This window comes from Schistosoma haematobium, chromosome 5, assembly GCF_000699445.3.
Source record: "Schistosoma haematobium chromosome 5, whole genome shotgun sequence".
Lineage (NCBI taxonomy): Eukaryota > Metazoa > Platyhelminthes > Trematoda > Strigeidida > Schistosomatidae > Schistosoma > Schistosoma haematobium.
In genome coordinates, this window is record NC_067200.1 from 8,049,156 (window position 1) to 8,068,951 (window position 19,796).

Below are 19,796 nucleotides of genomic sequence, written 5' to 3' on the forward strand. Positions count from 1 at the left end.
ATACCACTAAATGATTAAAGCTGAAAATCTAGATCATGCGGTGTGAACTCAGTGGCCTAAACGTGGCATGTTTTCCACAAAATCACAAACCTTGAATTTAATCACTGATGACATGGAGAATGTGCATTGCCTGTAGCGTCCGATTCTAAAATGAAACTAATATCTAGTGCTCTCCTATTTACAAAGATTACTTGATTGATATCGATCTTTGACTCCCAAACCATATAATAACAATATCATATACAGAATAGATTTTTTGGAGCTTCAAGTAAAATGTAGTAGGTTTTGATCCCAATATGAGAGTCAAAATACGTGTGGTTTCACCCATAAGACTAGCCTTGAACAGAATGAAGTGCGTGTCCTAGTTTTGAGATAGTGGAGAAGATTTGTAGCTCAGGTGGATGATTTTGATGGAGTTTTAACCTCTTAGCTGAATGGTTTGGTCGTGGGGTTTTCATCGTTCTTCTGAATGAAATCAGCAGCACAAACTTTAGGTAGAAGTGAAGCGTTCGAACTTCTCCACACATGATCCACAGATTGTCCTGTAGATCTCGATGTTAATTGGTCCTCGGTGACCTTAAACCTATCATTGTTTACTTCTTTTTTTGGTTATATCTCCCATTGGTAAGGGAAAAATTCAAACACTTCACTTCTACCCGAAGTTTATGCTGATGATGTCGTTCAGAAGAACGATGAAAGCCCCACGATCAAACCATCCAGCTCAGAGAACAAAACTTCATCAAAAAGTGTCCTCGATCCCACCATTAGCCACAATCCACCTATTCTAAATACCTTATGAAAAAAATAACAATATCGATATAGTCCTCACAGTACACATATACACCAACGTATGCTTTCCGAAATTTAGTCCTGAATTAAAAACAATGCAATAACTCAATGCCTTATTAATAATGATATATCTAAACAAGTTCATCGGTAGTATGATCAGTCTATACATTATGAATAACTTCCATCAAAACTCCAAATAGTATAATAGATTTTAACATGTAACAATCTCCATAATAAATAACTGACTGACTTATTACTAACCCATTAAATAAATATCGAATTAGTTTAAATGATTATATGTAGGTGGATACTAATAATAAACTACCTCACTCACTCACTCACTCACCCACACACACACATACATGCACAAAACTAGTAGATATACAACAACAGCAACCCTAAAAAGATAAACAAATCCGAATACACTAACCTTAAACCAAATACTTGACATTGATCAGGATTGAACAATGAATGAAGTTTAGCCGTATTATTGTTTACAAATATTACACGATCGAAAAATTCCTAACGGAATCGAAATAAAACAATATAAGTTAACGAATGTAAACATTAAACAACAAAACAATAACAATGAATTAGATAAACATGAATTTAAATTAGAATAATTAATATTGCACTGGATAACTGGTTTATGCTAGTATGACACTTCCCAACAATATACATACACACATTTCAAGGGAGGCGAATCCGGAACCTTTAGATTTTGGGACTACAGCTTGTGACTATTAACTCACTACGTTTTTATTCGGTAGTTTAAAGTTTCAACTTTAATCTATTTGTAATATAACATAACGTTTATCTATTATCATTGATGATAGTGCTTCCAATCGTAACATTCTGGAAACCCATTGATTATAAATTTTAGGAAGTTATTCCAAAATAAGCCACTAGTGATAATAATCATACTGTTACTGAATACGTTTTGTGTAGATTAGTTTAGTTTATTCATGGCATTCTACATAGTATGATTTCATCTATAGTATCATTGAGAATTCGAGAGCAATGGACAGGGCTTTCGTACTTATATGTGACTCCTTATCAGCGCCTACCTCAATTAAGAACAACTGTGACCTATACCATCTATGAAATCGTAATACTAAATAAATTCTTTGTAATTCAAATGATGTAGAAACTGTTTTCTAAATATTTAAATAATCAGTAGATTTCCTAATAAATTGGTAGATGATAAATAATTCGACAGTTTATATAAACTTACCGTTATCGGTGATAAGGCAAATCAGATATGTCAGTTAGTGGTAATGTATTAGATACACTACGACTTAACAAGAATGAAACAGTCATCATCAATAACCTTAGATGGCCATTAAAATCTTGCGCCAACCAATTTGTGGTGGAAATCTAGATAATTGGCATCTAACCTAGCGGTCTAAATATAACACGCTTGTTGTGTGACCCTGAAATATTGAGTTCAGCAGATCTGAAGTTCTATAAACTTGATAGGTAAACAGTTTTACATGCATTAAATTATAAACCAAATTTCAATTTGTATAGCAATAGACTTGTATTTCTTTGTTTTGTATTATATAGATAAATCATCATTCGATAGAGAGCTTATGAAATAGATCTCTTTTACTCCGAGATCTCCTCTGGCAATTTCATATTTCTGTGATAATTAAGTGTTGCGACTTCAACCGGTCTACAGATGTCCCTGGTTCTACTTCGAATGTTGGCCCCTAGAACTGTAGCTATTAGTTTTGATTGACATACATACTGAATTTAACGACGGTTCTTAACATGAACAAAAGTTTGTGTTTCAGTAAGTCAACAAAAACACTAAAACAAATAAAAATCAACATCAAGGATTTCTCTAATAATTACGATGAAAATAGATGAAGTAGTTTTACTAGTCCATTTTAAAACAAACTCAAAGGACACTAACATAATGAATAAAAGAATCAGGAAAGCTGCATAACCAACTATATACTACTTACAGATAAATTAGTAGGTATATCTAGTCGAAAATCATAATATTCTTTATTTGTTAATAAATTCATAGGGCTCAGTAAATTTTCTATGCATTCATATGAAGTTGTAACTCGGACCAAATTGACAAATGGCTATTCAAACAAAGAATGGAATAGAAATAGGAAATAATAACAATAGCGTAATTTATGTATGTGAACACATATGAGAATATGAATTGCCACTATTGTCCTATTCTGATTATTGAATAGTGTTAGTTGTTTGTTTGTTTTGTTGTTTTCGGATAAAAGTTCAGAACTGATAAATTGGACAATATCTAAGGCAGTTAAAGATAGGTGGCATAGAGACTTATTTGATTTAATTTTCATGCTAGTTGAAACTTATCAGCAAAGCATACCTGAAGTTTTAAGGGGACATATACACCCTGGTGGATTCAAACTCAGGTCCTCAAGTTTAACAATTTGATGAATTACTAGTGAGTTATTTAAGTTGGCATTGAGTGCATTAGGAAGTATCAGTTCTGTTATGATGAAAAATGCAACAAACACAAAAACAGATGAACACGATATTCTCCACAACTCACTAATCAATCAATGTAGATAGAACACTGAAAATAATTAGATTTAAAAAATTAGTAGATATTAAGTCACTGATAACAATCATCCAAACTATTCATTTAACTGGTATAGTTGAAATCTGACGACTAATTCATTTTCCGTTAAATATTTAAACAATGTGTCACAAAAAGGATCATTTTCCTAAAGCTTATTTACAGACTTTGTTGACGAACTCCTGTTGACTGCCTCCAAATATTTAATGTAGTGAAAAGAACATGAGTGGGGACAATCGAATGTATTTAACACAAAATTACAAGACTTGTTAATAAAATCTATCAATCATAAAGTAAATGCTTAATTTGGAAAATATCCCCCAATTGTCTCAAAATGACTCAGACTTCATTGTTCTTGCATTTTCATATAAATTGCATCCTGTTCTCATTCTTTACTGTTCGATCCTCTTGTCTCTCTGCTGTCAGACCTTCTGTTCATATACTACTTATGTCAATATCAGAAGCACACACCACACTGACATTAAAACAGAGTGAACGCAATACCGACTCAGTTAGACTAATAGTTATATTACAGCTTAGTCGATAGAATTGGATTAGCAATAAAAGACTAGATAAACATGATATTGATCACTATTCAGTTAAGAATTAATATATAATTAAACTACGCAACCAACAATCGTTTCTTTATTTTTCCTTTAGTTAAATTCTTATCCTCCCAAAGTGATTTAAAATGTGACGATTTAAGCCGGTACACAGTTATGTTACTTTGTTTGGCCACATTACAAAAACCATAACAAGAAATTAACGATTATCTTCAAGACTTCCCTGATCAGAGGTAAGCATTTTAAATTCTTTCCTATGAACAGATAAACAAGAATATAACTTTCAAAATTTCAACTATGTGTTACCTATTACTACTGACGTTTGTTGCAAATAGGCGAATAAGCGAAAAGATGAGAAACTTTGTGAGCTATTCTCCAGAGAAGTCAACTAACCAAATAATTGGTTTCAGATATTTATATATTACCCTAATTGTATACTTTCGTTTACCTCAATGACTATTGGTGTATGTTTTACCATTCACAAATCCCAGTTTATCAATTATGCTCTTGTTATTGAGTTATTAAACCGATTGTATTTCTTCATGTACTGATCAAGGCATTATACACAAAATGATCTGAGATAACTAACCACTGTTATCATAGGTGTGTTGTAGGTATTAACATTATTGACTTTAAAAGAAAAACTCATCAAGAAGGGGAACCATCATTATTACTTAGCATATAAAAGAAAATCAGATAAAATTCACATATCTTCAAATGAAGTACAGGAAAAAAAGAAGTACATGATTGTTCCATAAACAGTGTACTCACTTTATATGCAATTTTATCAATTGGATCAATAGACCACATTGGTGGATTATATGTTTTAACCATAGAATAATTCCCTGTTAAATTAACATGACCTGTACTATCAAAGTATTCAATTGACTGCCAAGCATATTTAACTAATAAATTAATTATACCTGATTGAGATAAAGCCAAGAGGCTGGATTTATTTAATGCTAATTGACTAAATAAGAAACCACATGTATGTGGTCGACGAAAAGATATCTGAGAGAGAGAGACAAAGAGAGGAAAGGCAAAAATGTGGAAAGTTATTATGTGGTAGCTAAGACATGGCTTTGGGATGTTATGTGTAAAACTTTGTAACATAAACAATGACGCAATTAAAATAGACAAATTTTAGCTACCAGAATAGTCTAGTGAATTTATGTTTCAACTTATTTGTGACAAATCAACTCACAAGTGGACTGAGTCATGTTGGTAGGTGGAGACTACCTGGTTAGGGACCACATGATAGCAACCGATGGTTAGAGACCCTGAATGACATAGCTCAAAATCGTTTGCAATGGTGCAGGTGCATACACTCTTTGTGTTCTCATAAATTCTAGTCTTCTGAATTCTTCATGTCCCTTTTTTTCTCTTTCCAAATTTATTTCACAGGATTATACTCCTTGAATAACATCTCCAAACCCTAATCTTTCCGATTACTACTTATACTTTTACTACCTCTACCACTGTAGGATTTGAATCGATAATTGTATCACTGTGTTAATGTGGTATGGCAAACCGAACTAATGCACTTACGTACGAATTTCTACGTTGTTGCTGATTGACTGACTGATACCTGCATCCCACTGTTCATCTTATTTTAAACGAAATAGATATATCTAATGAATTCACAATGGATATATTTACATTAACATTGACTGATAAAAATCCATTCTGAAATATCAGCAAGGGGATAACTCTAATCTTTACTAATAATAAAACAAAGGATGATACAAAATTGTATTGTTGACTTTAAGCCTACTGATTACATGAAAATTGATAAACTGTGCCATTTAGAACAAAGAATGATGAGTTCGAGTCGCATTGTGAATACATCAACATTTGGATATCAATATATACAGGTGACGAGTCTCAAACAAGAGGAAAAACACATCTTTTGTTCAATTGATGTTTATTATCAAATTTCATAAACATACTTGTGACAAAAAATGAAAATATCGAATAAATTTACTCAAGAAGCACATATTACAAAACAGAATGATCAGAATACAACCCTTAATAACAATTTTAACGATTTGAGATGTATATTTGCTTCAGAAAAGTTTTTGTGGATATTATAGTAATTTCAATGGTTAAGATCATGAGTCAGTTGAAGCTAGACCACCATGGAAAACCTGGAAGCACTGGACGGCGGTTCCGTCCTATTGTGGGACTCCTCAGCAGTGCGCATCCATTGACTCATGATCTTAACTATTGAAATTACTATAATATCCACAAAACCCATCTGATATTAATCAACATATGCTCATTAGTGACTGGCTTCATGTTATGACTTTAAGTTGGGTCGATTTTTACCCTGTGCTAATTGTTGTGTCCTTGACTGGAAAATTAGAGAGCAGCGTACTTATCGATCGACTACAGTGACACGTAAACATATTTCAAACATACTCTATTTATATACTAACCAAGCATACCACATCGTACCATAAAAATAGAAAACAGCATTTTGTACAATACTCAACAAGTGAACAGATATCGACCAATAGGAAATGTTTATTTAAAGTCCAAGGACACCATTGGACTTAACATGATAATTATTGGTCTATTCCTCCGCATCCACAACACTTCAACAGGTATATCCTGGAGTTTTAGTGAGAAGTAGTGACCAGTGAGATAGTAACTCACTGAAGACAATGGTGAATGTGTCGCTCAATTTCGTGGATTAGTTGGAGTTAGACATTAACACCGTTAGATGCCGGCCAGTTCAGTGGTCTAGTGGTTAAGTGCTCGCGCGGAACCAGCAGGTCCTGGGTTCGAATCTCGCAGGGGGCGAGGTCGTGGATACCCACTGCTGAGGAGTCCCATACTAGGACGAAACGGCCGTCCAGTGCTTCTAGGTTTTCCATGGTGGTCTAGCTTCAACTGACTCATGATCTTAACCATTGAAAGTATATTTTCTTATTTACAAAGTAAATATAACTTTAAGTTTCATGTAAATACACAGATTTCATAGTTTAAATCCATAATTAATCAAATGACTAATGAAAAGTTTTTTTAGATTGATCTTGGTTAAACGACTATTGAAAACTAGAAAGAGTTGAATAGATGTGACACTCAAGTGTGGGATTTCTCAACAGTAGAATTGAACAACTCATAGTTTATCGAACTAAGGACATCCAGTATTAGTTCACATGTCTACTTTCAATCAATCTGTGATATTACGCAACTATCTTCTTGTTCTAATGGTGTGTAGTTGCTTCATATTAACAAAGAATGAATTCCACTGATTACATCTAACTAGGACTCCAAGAATTACCACATAATTTGAATAGCTAAAAGGAGTTTGTGATGTAAATTATGAAATTCAACAACCTCAACAAAATCGCTTTTCTAATAATTATTATTAAAAGTAATCATATAATTAAAATGATAACAAGAAATAACCAAAACCACATTTCGAGGAATTCCGAGAGTGGGATTGTGGATGCGCACTGCTGAGGAGTCCCACAATAAGACAAAACGGCCGTCCAGTGCTTCCAGGTTTTCATTGGTAGTCTAACACGTGTTTCGTCCTATTTGGAACTTGTCACCTAGATTTACCTTTCATCCCAGAGTTGATGTCTACTCCAGGACTCGAACTCAGCACCGTTCGCTTCAGACGTCACCGTGTTATCCACTAAGCTACTAAATCCTAATAGCTACTGGCTTGTGCAATATCATTGTGATACAAACATATATCCAACCATTATATATTTGTACAATACTGTTTAAAACACATTACGTCAGAAATCGGAAGCGAACATCAAATAGGTGAATAGCAACTGGAAAGTATTTCCCACAATAGAGTTCTATGGTGAAGAAAGCACCCAACTGCATCACAAGGCAAGCTTTCACGTTCAATCCTCAAGGTCAAAGGAGGAGAAGAAAACCAAATGACATAGCACATCGAGAAATGGAGACAGATATAAGAAAAATGAACAAAAATTGGATAGAACTGGGAAGGAAGGTCCAGAACAGACTGGGTTAGAGAATGCTGGTCAGCGGCCTATGCTCCATTGGGAGTAACAGGTGTAATTAAGTAAGTAGGTAAGCACTGCTTAAAATATATCAAATCATTTAATATTCAACTTACATTATATTCATTAACAAGATATTTTTGTAAATGCATAGTACAGTTGATTAATAAATTAGACTTAGTAAATAATTCAATACCAGTTGGGCTTCCAAGTGAATAAATTAAACAATTTTGTAAATCTGTTAATATTTTCTCTTGAATTGGATACGATAAGTTAGATCTATAAATCATTTGAGGAAATATGATTAGAACAATGAAAATCAAATAAGATCTAATTAAAGTAGTAAGGTGATGAATAGAAACATGAAAATGACAATAGCATAAATAATATATCTGTACTAATTAAACAAAGATTAAATGATTAATAACTTCAATAAGACTCTAATTAATAAAACGACTTTTAAGCAATTCTACATTGACTTTAAAAGTATCACTGTGGTGCGTGCTACTTATATTGATATATGTAGTATATTATGTGAGTCAGGAATGTAATGTCTGGCAGCAGAAGATGAGTGAAGATCAAGAAAGCAAGAGCGGGAATAGAATGCAATTTGTATGACAATGTAAGAACAATGAAGTCTGAAGCATTTTGAGACAATTGGTGGACATTTTGCAAATTAACGATTTAATATATAGTTCTCAGATTTAATTGAGATGCTCTGTAATTTTGTTCGATTCGATTGTCCCCATCAGTGTTCTATTCACTACATCACCTCTTTACAGGAGCTAAATGAGAACGATAAATTAGTGGGAGGAATTAAAATCAGGAATTAAAGCTGAACATTAGGGTCAAAAGTTAAATTTAGAATTTTTATCAACTATAATGTTAAAATACTATTTAACCATATGCTTGAATGAATTTCGCTCCAAAATTCAATACATGTCATCTTAAATCTGACTGGTTCGTCCATAAGTTATAATCTTGCCATTCTTAGTTTATTCTTTATCCATTATTGATAGTCTCTCTTATTATCAGAAAGAATTTGTGGGGATTTTAAGAATTTCACAGATTGAAATCATGAGTCAATTGAAGCTAGACCATCATGGAAAACCTGGGAGCACTGGATGGCCGTTTCGTCCTAGTATGGGACTCCTCAGCAGTGCGCATCCACGATCCCGCACCCCGCGAGATTCCACCCCAGGATACCTGTTAGTCTCGCGCCAGGTGCTTAACCAACTAGACCACTGAGCCGGTATCCAGTGGTGTTAATGTCTAACTCAACCAATCCACGAAGTAACGCCACCGTATACCATTGTCTTCAGTGAGCTGATATCTCACAACAGACCTGGTTGATCTCCACTGTTGCGGGATCGTAGATACGCACTGCTGAGGAGTCCCATACTAGTATGAAACGACCGTTCAGTTCTTCCAGGTTTTCCATGGTGGTCTAGCTTCAACTGACTCATGATTACAATCTGTGAAGTCTCTCTTATTCTTAGCCGTTTTAGTTTAATCCTGTATAATTGTTAATTTTTATTTTATTGTGTGATGCGGTTTGATCTGCTAGTATATAAACTACGAATATCTGAAATAAATGATCTTCAACTGGTGATGATTAATCTTGTGTTCTTTCACTTTGTTCAAAGTTAGTTAGTATTGAGTCAACTGTCATGTATTGAATATCAGTCTTTTCATCTTTATTTCATATTGATTGCTTAAGATCGTCTATTCGTATTGGTCAGTGCTAGAATATAATAAAATTCAACTAGACTTTATTGTTAGCATCAATAATTCATGTTGTAAACATTTCATAGGACGTTTGACAGTAAGTTTAGTCGTAAACTGATAATGGTTGAAAATTTTTTTTGAAATTCCGAAAACAGTAAACAACTATATTATTCAAGTTTAGAGAACCTAGTAAAAAGTGCTCACTTGAAGAGTAGACCGAATTGAGAACGAGTTAATAAGTATTCGGTGACATTATATGATGTTTACTTCAAAACATGCCGTCCTTATGTTTGACCTTATGTGATGTTATAGGTGAGCACTAAAGGAAGAATGAACAGCTGTTCACTATTCCCGTTTTTTTTTCAATCATTCTCGAGGCACGATTAATAATAAACACTTCAGCTGAAAAGTTAGTTTCTATCAATTAGTAACAATGTAAAAGCTAAAAATGTGAATTCAAAATATTGACAATACTAATCACAGTTGAAAGTTAACTATTTAGGAATCTGCTTCAAAAGGAACTGTTAATATTGAAAAAATAGAACCTAACCAATGATATTAGTTTATAATTTTATGGAAAGCTAAAGAATGGATGAATTTGCATAGATGCGATCAATTTTGTGTAATTTCGTTCAATAATTAAGTTTACAGATTACGAATACAATCGAGTTATCACTGAATAGTGTCCAATGCCATGTTTATTTCATCTTCTAGCGTTCCTGTCAGAATAGCTCATTAATTGAATGATTCAGGAGCATTATTTCTTTCAAGATTGCAGGTTAGACTAGTAGGAAGATCCCAACTAGAGCGCATGTTCAGGTTCAGGGTTTCATGCTAACGACCATTAAATACCGAACAATGTTTTTGAAACGACTTAGAACAACATTTGAAATTCAATGAATTAATGCTATTTGACTTCACTTAGCTTTCCTTCAAGTTAACCTCCTACTAGCCAACATCAACAGAATATATTTAAATTCCAAGAATCATCGTATAAATACACGTACGAGTTAATGATTGAATTCCTATATGATTTAAATATATAAAAGATATTTATCCATTTAACAAAAAGACAAACATACTTTATTTCAGACATCAGTTTACTGTCCTAAATATCAAGAAAAATAAAGATAACAAGAAATAAAAACAAATGAAGTTTACTAAATAATGATGAATGTTTTAATTTACTGCAGATAAACTCATTCTTTATATTGTATTAAAACGCACCATTCACCACATAACATGTTGATGATTACATTCCGAAAATAATTCCATTAATTTAATCATTATATTCAGTAAAATCTGTCTAGTTTGTACACTGTATCCAAGCCATTAAAATACTAGAAGTTACAGTGAGTTCTTTCTAAATTCACTGATTCAATATTCATTTTTGTGTTTCAAAATTATGCTACTTATTATTTTTTCAGTAGCTCAATTTGTATGTAACCATTTACACTAAGAAGAATGATGAATGTTGATGAACATCTCATTTTATCAATATATCTTATGATTCGGTCTGTTGATTCTATTCATTTGCCTATAGCTTGTCCATTTTCTCTTCTCACACGCTTTTTCCTTATAAAGAAAATATGTCCTTCTATCAAACTCTGTACTTCAATTCAACAAAGAAAAACACAAGGAGCTGCTCTTGCTTGGGGTGAGGACATCCTGCCTACAGTACAAAGAATATAAGTTGTTAAAAGCCAAACGAGATTTTAAACCTGACGTTTCATCATACATCAACAAGGAAATTGAAAAGAAACCATTCTTATTCACTTATTTCAGACAATTTCAACAAAAGGTGTTTATATATATATATATCCTTGTGGGGTAGGGACAGGTATATACCTCAGTACAATGGAAGATGGTCTCCTAATTTCATGGATTGGTTGAGGTTAGATATAAACACGGTTAGTTGCCGGCTCAGTAGTCTAGAAGTTAAGCGTTTGCGCGTCAGACTGAATGTCCTGGATTCGGATCCCGTTAGCAGGATCGTTGATGTGCACTGCTTAGGAGTTTCACAATAGGACGAAATGACCTTCCAGTGCTTCCAGGTTTTCAATGGTGGTCTAACATCAATCGGTTGATGATCACAATTTTAAAAAGTCCTTGAAAGCACGTGTTTGCTTTATTCGTGCTTTTTGATTGCACCAAATGAGTTATTATCTCATCAGGTCATCAATTAAAAATGTAAAATTGAAACTAACCAGAAAATATAACTTTAGAAGTGAATGTTAATCAGAAAAATAATATTTTGTCTAAGAAAGAGATTCTTTTTGCGTAGTACGCAAACTACTTAATAGTTTGAAAGTAGCTTAAGTATGGTTAATTAATGGTTGAAGGCAATAAAAGCAGAAGACTTAATAAACTCACCGTAATCTGATACCATATTTTAATCAGTACAGAATTAAAATCATGTATATCTTCAAAATTTAAACTTGTCCCACGTCTGGTTACATGCTGACCACAATGAACAACTTTGATTAGTATATTCAACAGAAGAACATAATACTTGTCAACTGATGAAGACACGTTTTTCATTTCTACTGACTGATACAAAAGTTTCATTGTGAAATCTAGCAAATTATTGATCAAATTTAGTGTTGTACTAGAAACAGCAATAGAAAAATCATAAAAAGAACTATCACCTGATATATAAGTATAGCTTAACAAAACATGTCATGATTACTGTTAAGTGATATAACTCAAAATCAAACGCAACGCCCCAGATTCATTCATTAAACTCTATCTTCTGCTAATTCTTTCTCACGTCTTGAACTATTTTCCTTGTACTTAATCTTTTTTAGTACCATTATTACTGTTGCTACTTCTATTGTTGTGAACGAGAACACAAATGGGAACAACTGATTGTAGTTCAATACAAAATTACAGAGTTCCTTCATCAAATATGAAAATCACACGTTCAATGCTTCTTTTTTCAAATCCTTAATCAATTGTCTCAAACTTTACTATTCCTTCAGTGCCATAACAAATACTTTCTATTCCCGTTCTCTTCAATCTGATCTTCCCAATCTTTTGCTGCCATGTAGACCACTTCTAACTGGTGTTATATACTACTTATGTCGACATAAATAGCATACATCATACTATCATTATGAGAAATATTGTAACGAAAAATTGAGCAGGTTTTTCAAATCAATTCATCGAGATGTTTCTGATTCCCTAGACCATAATTAATGACCAAATTCTCAACAACAACAACAACAACAACAACGACAACAACAAGAACAACAACAGTGAATTCCTGAATAATACGTACCTTATTAAATTTTGTAAAATTATTTGACCAGTTTTATGAGATAAGATGTTTTGTAAAATTTCCACAAATGTTTCAAATTTATACAAGTTAACTAATTCTATTTTCATTGTATCCTATGAAGGGGAAAAAATCATGTAGAATATTAGAAATTTAATTTAAACAATCATCATAGCCGCTTGTATATACTTTTGTAATATGAAACGAATGAGTTTCAACTTATGTACTTAATGTATGTAGATTGTGTGCATAGAGAACATACCAGGCTGGTTTCACTCAAATGAGCTAGAAGTAGACAGTATGACTTATAAAAACACTGAGGGATAACTATCTGTCCATCTAAGAATGCTTATACATATGTGCATAAGATGTAACAAAAATGACTGAGGGAAGAGATGATTATCAACCTTCACAATGAGACGAGCATGCTTATGTGTATGCTGTGGAATGCATAAAAGATAATCTTTGTTAATGGTGTGACTGTAACATATACTAGTTACATGTGGATACGACATCTGAGCACTACACTCAGAGAATTCAACGATTTCTCGACGGAAAAAATACACATATATGCCTAGAAATATGACAGTCTTCCTACCGAAGAAGCCATTTGGTTTCTCCAATAAGGTTTTGATCAACCTTATGGCTTGTACACCCCAAAGTGTAATAAAATGTAACTAAAGTAATGAAAACGACTAACCTGTAATATTTAGACTGTGTTTATCCAACTTGAAACAGGTAAGAAACACAACGATATAGCCTACAGTAATTGATCATGCTATATAATTCTTGTATTATCCATGGACTATTTTATGGTTTTCTTTCTAAACAAAATTCGATAAAATCACTACCGCTAAATTTTTAAACCATTACGTTGTTGATATAGTCGATTGGATTTTTGTCAGTCTTAGTTGACACTTGTGCATCCTGTGTGGATTGCCACAATATAGCCATTTTGTTTCACGTTTATAGAAAAGACAGACTGCCGCTAACCCTCATTAATAAAAGTATAAACAAGAAACCTAATGAATGAATTAGTGGCTATCTGAATTCAGTATCACATTAGATGACACGGTGTTTGAAGAGAAAGGTACTGGGTCAGAATTTCAATGTAAACATCAACACTAGGATCCAAGGATGTCCAGCTAGCCAGTTCCAAAAAGGATGAAACCTACGTCCTTGACTTTATTACCAACCTCATTCTATTTGCTCTCTATTTTTAACAACAAGATCAAATGATTGATTTGCAGAATTTCAACAATAGTACATCGCTTCAAGCCAATTTATGATTTATAGAACTGTTGATCGTGGATACCTCCAGATAGCATACAATCCTTTGATTTATGCAACTGTTACTCTATCAAGTAACATTTTCACTAGTTAACAAGTGACGAATCGGATTTCATATGCTTTACCCGTCAAGGCAACAAGTTCCAATATGAAGTAACTTTAAAAGAGCCTATTATCAAATAGAAAGTATAATTACTATTACAAAAATGCAAATCAATCAACTGACCACACCTTGGTGAGCTTTACCAGAATAACTGGGAAGCTACATTTTATTGATCTGTCTAAATTCATTATTTTCTCTGTGCTGAATAGTTTAATATCATAATGGAAATCTGAAATAATAAGTTTACTCTATAAAAATAAGTTGATTAGCACTAAAGCATTAGGTGGTTATGTTGATGGTCACAACTCAACTGTGAATGTTTCAGCTTCATAGAAGTTTCTTCATATGAAAACCACGCATTAAATATATCATTTGCATATCTTCCTCGAGTTGTCCTTTACATAACTCATTATCCTTTTCATATTGTTGTTATTCGGATTGCTCTATGGTTTTCTTTCTTTTCTCTTTATTTCGATCTTCTGCTGGTAAGAATTCCTGTTACATAATATTTATATATGTCCGCATAAGTTATGCACAACATATCACAACCGTCATTAAACGGTACAGATATTAATAAACAGTTGTCTATGCAAGATATTCAATATCCGTTGGCCGGATACCATCAACACTAACCTACTATGGCAGAAAACAAAGCAGCATCAAAGTGAAGAGAAAATTAAGAAAAGACGCAAGAGGTGGGTAGGATGCACATTGTGGAAACCATCAAATTTCATCACAAATTAATCCTCGGTTTGAGGTTCTCAAGGCAAAAGGAAAAAAGAAAGACCAAATAGCAAATTAACCCAGGAATCGAAGGCAGCCATCAAAAGAATAAAAAGCATTTGGTAACAACTGGAAAGTAGAGACCTGGACAGAATAGGTTGAAGATTGCTGGTCAGTGGCCTATGCTTTACGAGGGTTAACACACGTAAATAAAGTAAATAAGTTCAGTTAGTTAAGTTGATTGTTTCATTTAATAGTTGAGCCTATGCTGTAGACATTAGGCAATCGTTATTATTAGAACTAATATTACATATCTTTGTATTGTAATATTCACTATTATGTTGCCATGTTTATACATCGTCCATATTTTTTCATATAATGAAGTCTCTACAAACATAACCATTAACGTCTTTTTACCTCAGTACTTCAGCTTTACTTTGTTTGGTTCATTTCCAACGTAAAGTAACACAACTCGTCAATCTATGTATAGTATTGAATTATAATTAACAATTTTAATCACGTAGCGAAGTTGTTGGAACAAGATAAATAAGTAAGAGTAACAAAGTTTAGTAATTACATTTTAAAATATCATTAGTTATATTGTAATGAACAAGAACACGAGTGGGGGCAGTCGAATGTATTTGAACGTACAAATTATAGAATCTATTAGCAAAATCTGAGAATCGTAGAGTACTTAATTTGCAAAATATCAATCAATTGTCTCGAACTTGACTGTTCCTTTTGCAAATACCAGTCAATCGTATCAGGTTTCATTGTTCCTGCATTTTCATACCATTTGCTTTCCGTTTCCGTTCTTTCCTTCTCAATCTTCTACTGATTATCGTTATACACTACTTATGTGGATATAAGTAGCTCATACCACAATACTTTTCATTGTATATTTATTAAATAATCAATTGATGAGATTTTCGATATTTCTTAATTGTAAAGTTCCATTTGACTTGGTAACTATTATTTATTCTCTGTTCTCAAATTATTGTAAATTAATTATAAAAATGTAATTCAGATTTTGTACCGCGAATACACTTGATAGGTTTATGTGATTGTTTAATCATAGTGTAGTGAACAAGAACACAGATAAGGAAGACCAATTAATTATTGAATACAAAATTACAGGATATCTTTGCACAATATGAGAATCATATATTGAATACTTTATTTGTAAATCTTCCATCAACTGTCCTTTACAATTGGTATGATTCTTCCAATTCGCAGCTGTTTTCTATTACCCATTCTGTTTTCTTCAATTTGTACTTCTTAGCCTTCTGTTGCCATACATTCCACTTGTAATTCGTATTAGATATTACTTATGTCAAAAGACACAAGTAACATACACCACAGTGATACATTATGGTCTTATTAATCCTATATAATAATCACGTGAGTTGTTGAGTCGAAGATACAGAAGTTACAACGATTGATCTAAATGGGGTTAAGAGACGAGGATTTCTGCATGTGCCACCAGCCATTAAAGTAATTTAGTCGTGCAATCAATATTATTGATTAATCATAGTAAACTAAGATCATAACAGAAATATATATATAAGTTATATTTAACTATTAATCATTTAATGTCAAAATGATTACCTTATTATGACAAAATTCTAATAGATACTTTATCAATAGTGATATAAATGATAAAGAATCTTCTTTTGAATTAAGTAAATTGATGTAATCATCTTCTTCCACAATTGTAGAATATAATGAAGGCTGTAGATATAATGGTTGTTGAAGATGGTTATGATTGAGACTAGACAAATTGCTTTTATTTGACAAATTATCAATTGTAAAACAATTTTTCGAAACTGTTTCATATAAAGTTAATTTAGTTAAACAATTTTTGATTACCATAAAGGGATGATAAGCTGAAAGGAAGTTACGAAGATAATCACAAATCAATTCAATCCAAGTAATAAAACAAGAAATAATTCATGAGTAGATCTAAGCCACATCATCACTGAAAAGCCGTTTCATCCTAGTATGGGATTCCTCAACAGTGAGCATTCACGATCCCACACACAGGACTCGAACCCACAAACTTCGGTCTCATGAATTCAACTTTTAAACACACTTCAATCTCTACAAACCCCTATTCTGCAGAAATATTTAAACAATAATAAATCATTCACTATAATTTATTGCGGTATTCCGATTGTTTTGTTTATCCACTACTCTCTTTGATAAGATGCCATTACAATATATGATCTGAATAGATTTATACCGTTTGTGTATTCTAATTTAATAAATGATTCTTAATATGAGGTCAACCTCTGAAACACAACAACAGTTTATGTTTTTCTATGACAAACACTGACATTTCACACCTGTCAATATTAATAGAGTTGAGTGCTGTCTTAGGGTTAAGGAATACCATAATTGTCGAGAGTCGGCTAATAAATATTCCTTTGACCTAGTCTGATGAAGAATAAATAGTCAACCGGCACTTTATCCGGGATGGCGGGTATGGAGGATCCACCTAGGAGAGTTGGAAAACCCTCATTCCAAACCAATGGTGCACATTGAGTTCAGGATCCTAAGGAAAAAAAATGATGTACGAATCTATCGTACATCTAACATTTCTCCACTGCCTTGTGGATCAGACTTTTAGGTCGAAGGCTCCAGGTATAACTCTCTGAGAAAACCCCCTGCTTCGGCCTAAGCACCCGGGCAGTATCATAGCCCACACACAAATCAAGTGACCTGTGTGGCGCATGGGTATTTCGTATCCCCTGGTACCAACATTTATGTGTTCAAATAACTAAATAAATAATCCAAACAATATATTCATGTCCAGGTCTGAAACAAGCTTAGTTTCCATTAGTTTGCTGGCTATGAACCCTAGTTAAATGTTCAAAGATTAATGAAGCTAATATTTTAAGCAGTATAAGGTGACTCTAGCTCTTTTCTATGAACTGAGATGATTAAATGTGGCAAGAAACTGTTTCAACAACTACATGATATTATTCCAGGAATTCACATGATGCAAATGCAAACATTCTGTAGTGCTTTCTAATCTAATAATGATTAGTTGAAGAAAAACTATATTATGGCGACGAATCTGAGGGACTTATCAGTCGACCAGATAGCAATATGTCTACGAAGTGACTTCTAATAAAAGGTAATAAAATTATGATGAACAAATAATTCCAACATGATACATTAAGCAATAAAGGTTAGGACTAGAGATTAGGATTTCGGCTAGAGTCGTAAGTTACAAATCAGCATAAGGAGTATTAAAATAAGAAGTTAGCTTTAAGAGTGGTAGGGTTAAATTCATTTTAGTGTTGGTTGGTTGAATCTTTCCATTGATGTTTAGGACTGCAATTGATCAGTCTCTTATTGGCGCATGTGCGTCCTGTGCGGATAACCTTAATATTGCTTTAAGTCACATCCAGGTACGTTCAAATAACGAGCCACATAACAGGACGAAACGTGTGTCCTGGATTTCACTGCTGACCACTATCCATCTCTGCTTATAATGTTAGGTTTAAATATTGGAGCGTCAATGTTAGGTTTCAGGGCTAAGTGGTAAGGTTATGATTTAAAGAATACTTTTCAATTACAAAAACACTCTTGGCCGTGTTGTTAATTGAATCATTCACAGTCAGATAAAATCTGTATAAGAAGCATGTATTTATGGTAATTTGACTTTGGTACCATGTTATTTTTGACATTTTTTAACAACTTAAAAAATCAATTCTGGGCATGTTTCACTACGTTCTTTAGTGAGATGCATGCTATTCTTCATTGAGTTTTGAATATTGCGCAAAATATTATGAGCTCTATCTACAACCTGAATGGTTGCCTGAAGGTCATCGCTATAATATGGCTTCTCAATTAGTTACATACATAAATTGTGTATTATTTTACAAATTTATCAACTACTTTACAATTGCTTCCAGGTTTTCCATGGTGGTCTAGCTTTAATCGATTCATGAATTCAACTACTGAATTACTAAAATCTCCACAAATTCCGCTTCTGATAATAATCATCATGTACTCACTAGTGACTGGCTTCAAAAGGTATTTCTTGGAGTCCTGATGAGAAGCCGCGACCAGTGGAGTTCAACCAGGTCTGTTGTGATAGTAACTCACTGAAGACAATGGTCAACGGTGGCGTAATTTCGTCGATAGGTTGAAATCAAACATTGACATCACTAGATATCGGCTCAGTGGTCTAGAGGTTAAGTGCTGGCGCACGAGACCGATAGTTCCTGTGTTCGAGTCCAGCGCATAGAACCGTGGATGCGCACTGTTGAAGAGTCCCACACTAAGACGAAACGAACGTCTAATGCTTCCTGGTTTTCCATGGTGGTCTAGCTTTAATTGACTCATGAATTCAACTATTAAATTACATATTAAGTAAAATGATAATAATTCACGACATTTTATCCATAAAAAAGGGGATTAACTCCTTAAACTAATGTACCAAGAATAATAAGCTTACTTTGGTGGATTTCTTCTACGGTAAATATGGTTCTATGCAAAAATTGTAACATTGTACATAGAAATATATTGATCGTGATTGGTTGATTTACTATAAAAAATAAAAGGACCCAAACTGTATGATGACAAAATAAATATTGCAATAGCACAATTATGTATGCAAATCAATATATTATCTGTTGATTAGTTAGTGTATTGTTTAAACACAGTCCAAAAGGAATCTGTTTTAGGTACATTAGGCATTGTCTAGTTATTATTCATTTGTTTTGTGTATTTAGCTTAAAATTGTAAAACT

At 33.1% G+C, this 19,796-nt stretch overlaps 1 protein-coding gene across 2 annotated transcripts in view; it reads right to left on the reverse strand.

The window, feature by feature from the left end:
- MS3_00009083 (uncharacterized protein) overlaps positions 1 to 19,796 on the reverse strand; it is a 75,323-nt gene that overhangs the window by 31,297 nt on the left and 24,230 nt on the right. The window contains exons 12-20 of one of the 2 annotated variants that reach the window (XM_051217420.1): positions 19,503 to 19,592; positions 16,643 to 16,920; positions 12,922 to 13,034; positions 12,015 to 12,249; positions 10,724 to 10,749; positions 8,030 to 8,192; positions 4,696 to 4,935; positions 2,760 to 2,885; positions 1,220 to 1,311 (exon numbers count right to left, since the gene is read on the reverse strand). In XM_051217420.1, the coding sequence (XP_051064816.1) occupies positions 1,220 to 1,311; positions 2,760 to 2,885; positions 4,696 to 4,935; positions 8,030 to 8,192; positions 10,724 to 10,749; positions 12,015 to 12,249; positions 12,922 to 13,034; positions 16,643 to 16,920; positions 19,503 to 19,592 (1,363 nt within the window). Of the gene's footprint in view, positions 1 to 1,219; positions 1,312 to 2,759; positions 2,886 to 4,695; positions 4,936 to 8,029; positions 8,193 to 8,351; positions 8,699 to 10,723; positions 10,750 to 12,014; positions 12,250 to 12,921; positions 13,035 to 16,642; positions 16,921 to 19,502; positions 19,593 to 19,796 lie in introns of those variants that run through there. The other variant, XM_051217421.1, reaches the window with a different exon arrangement.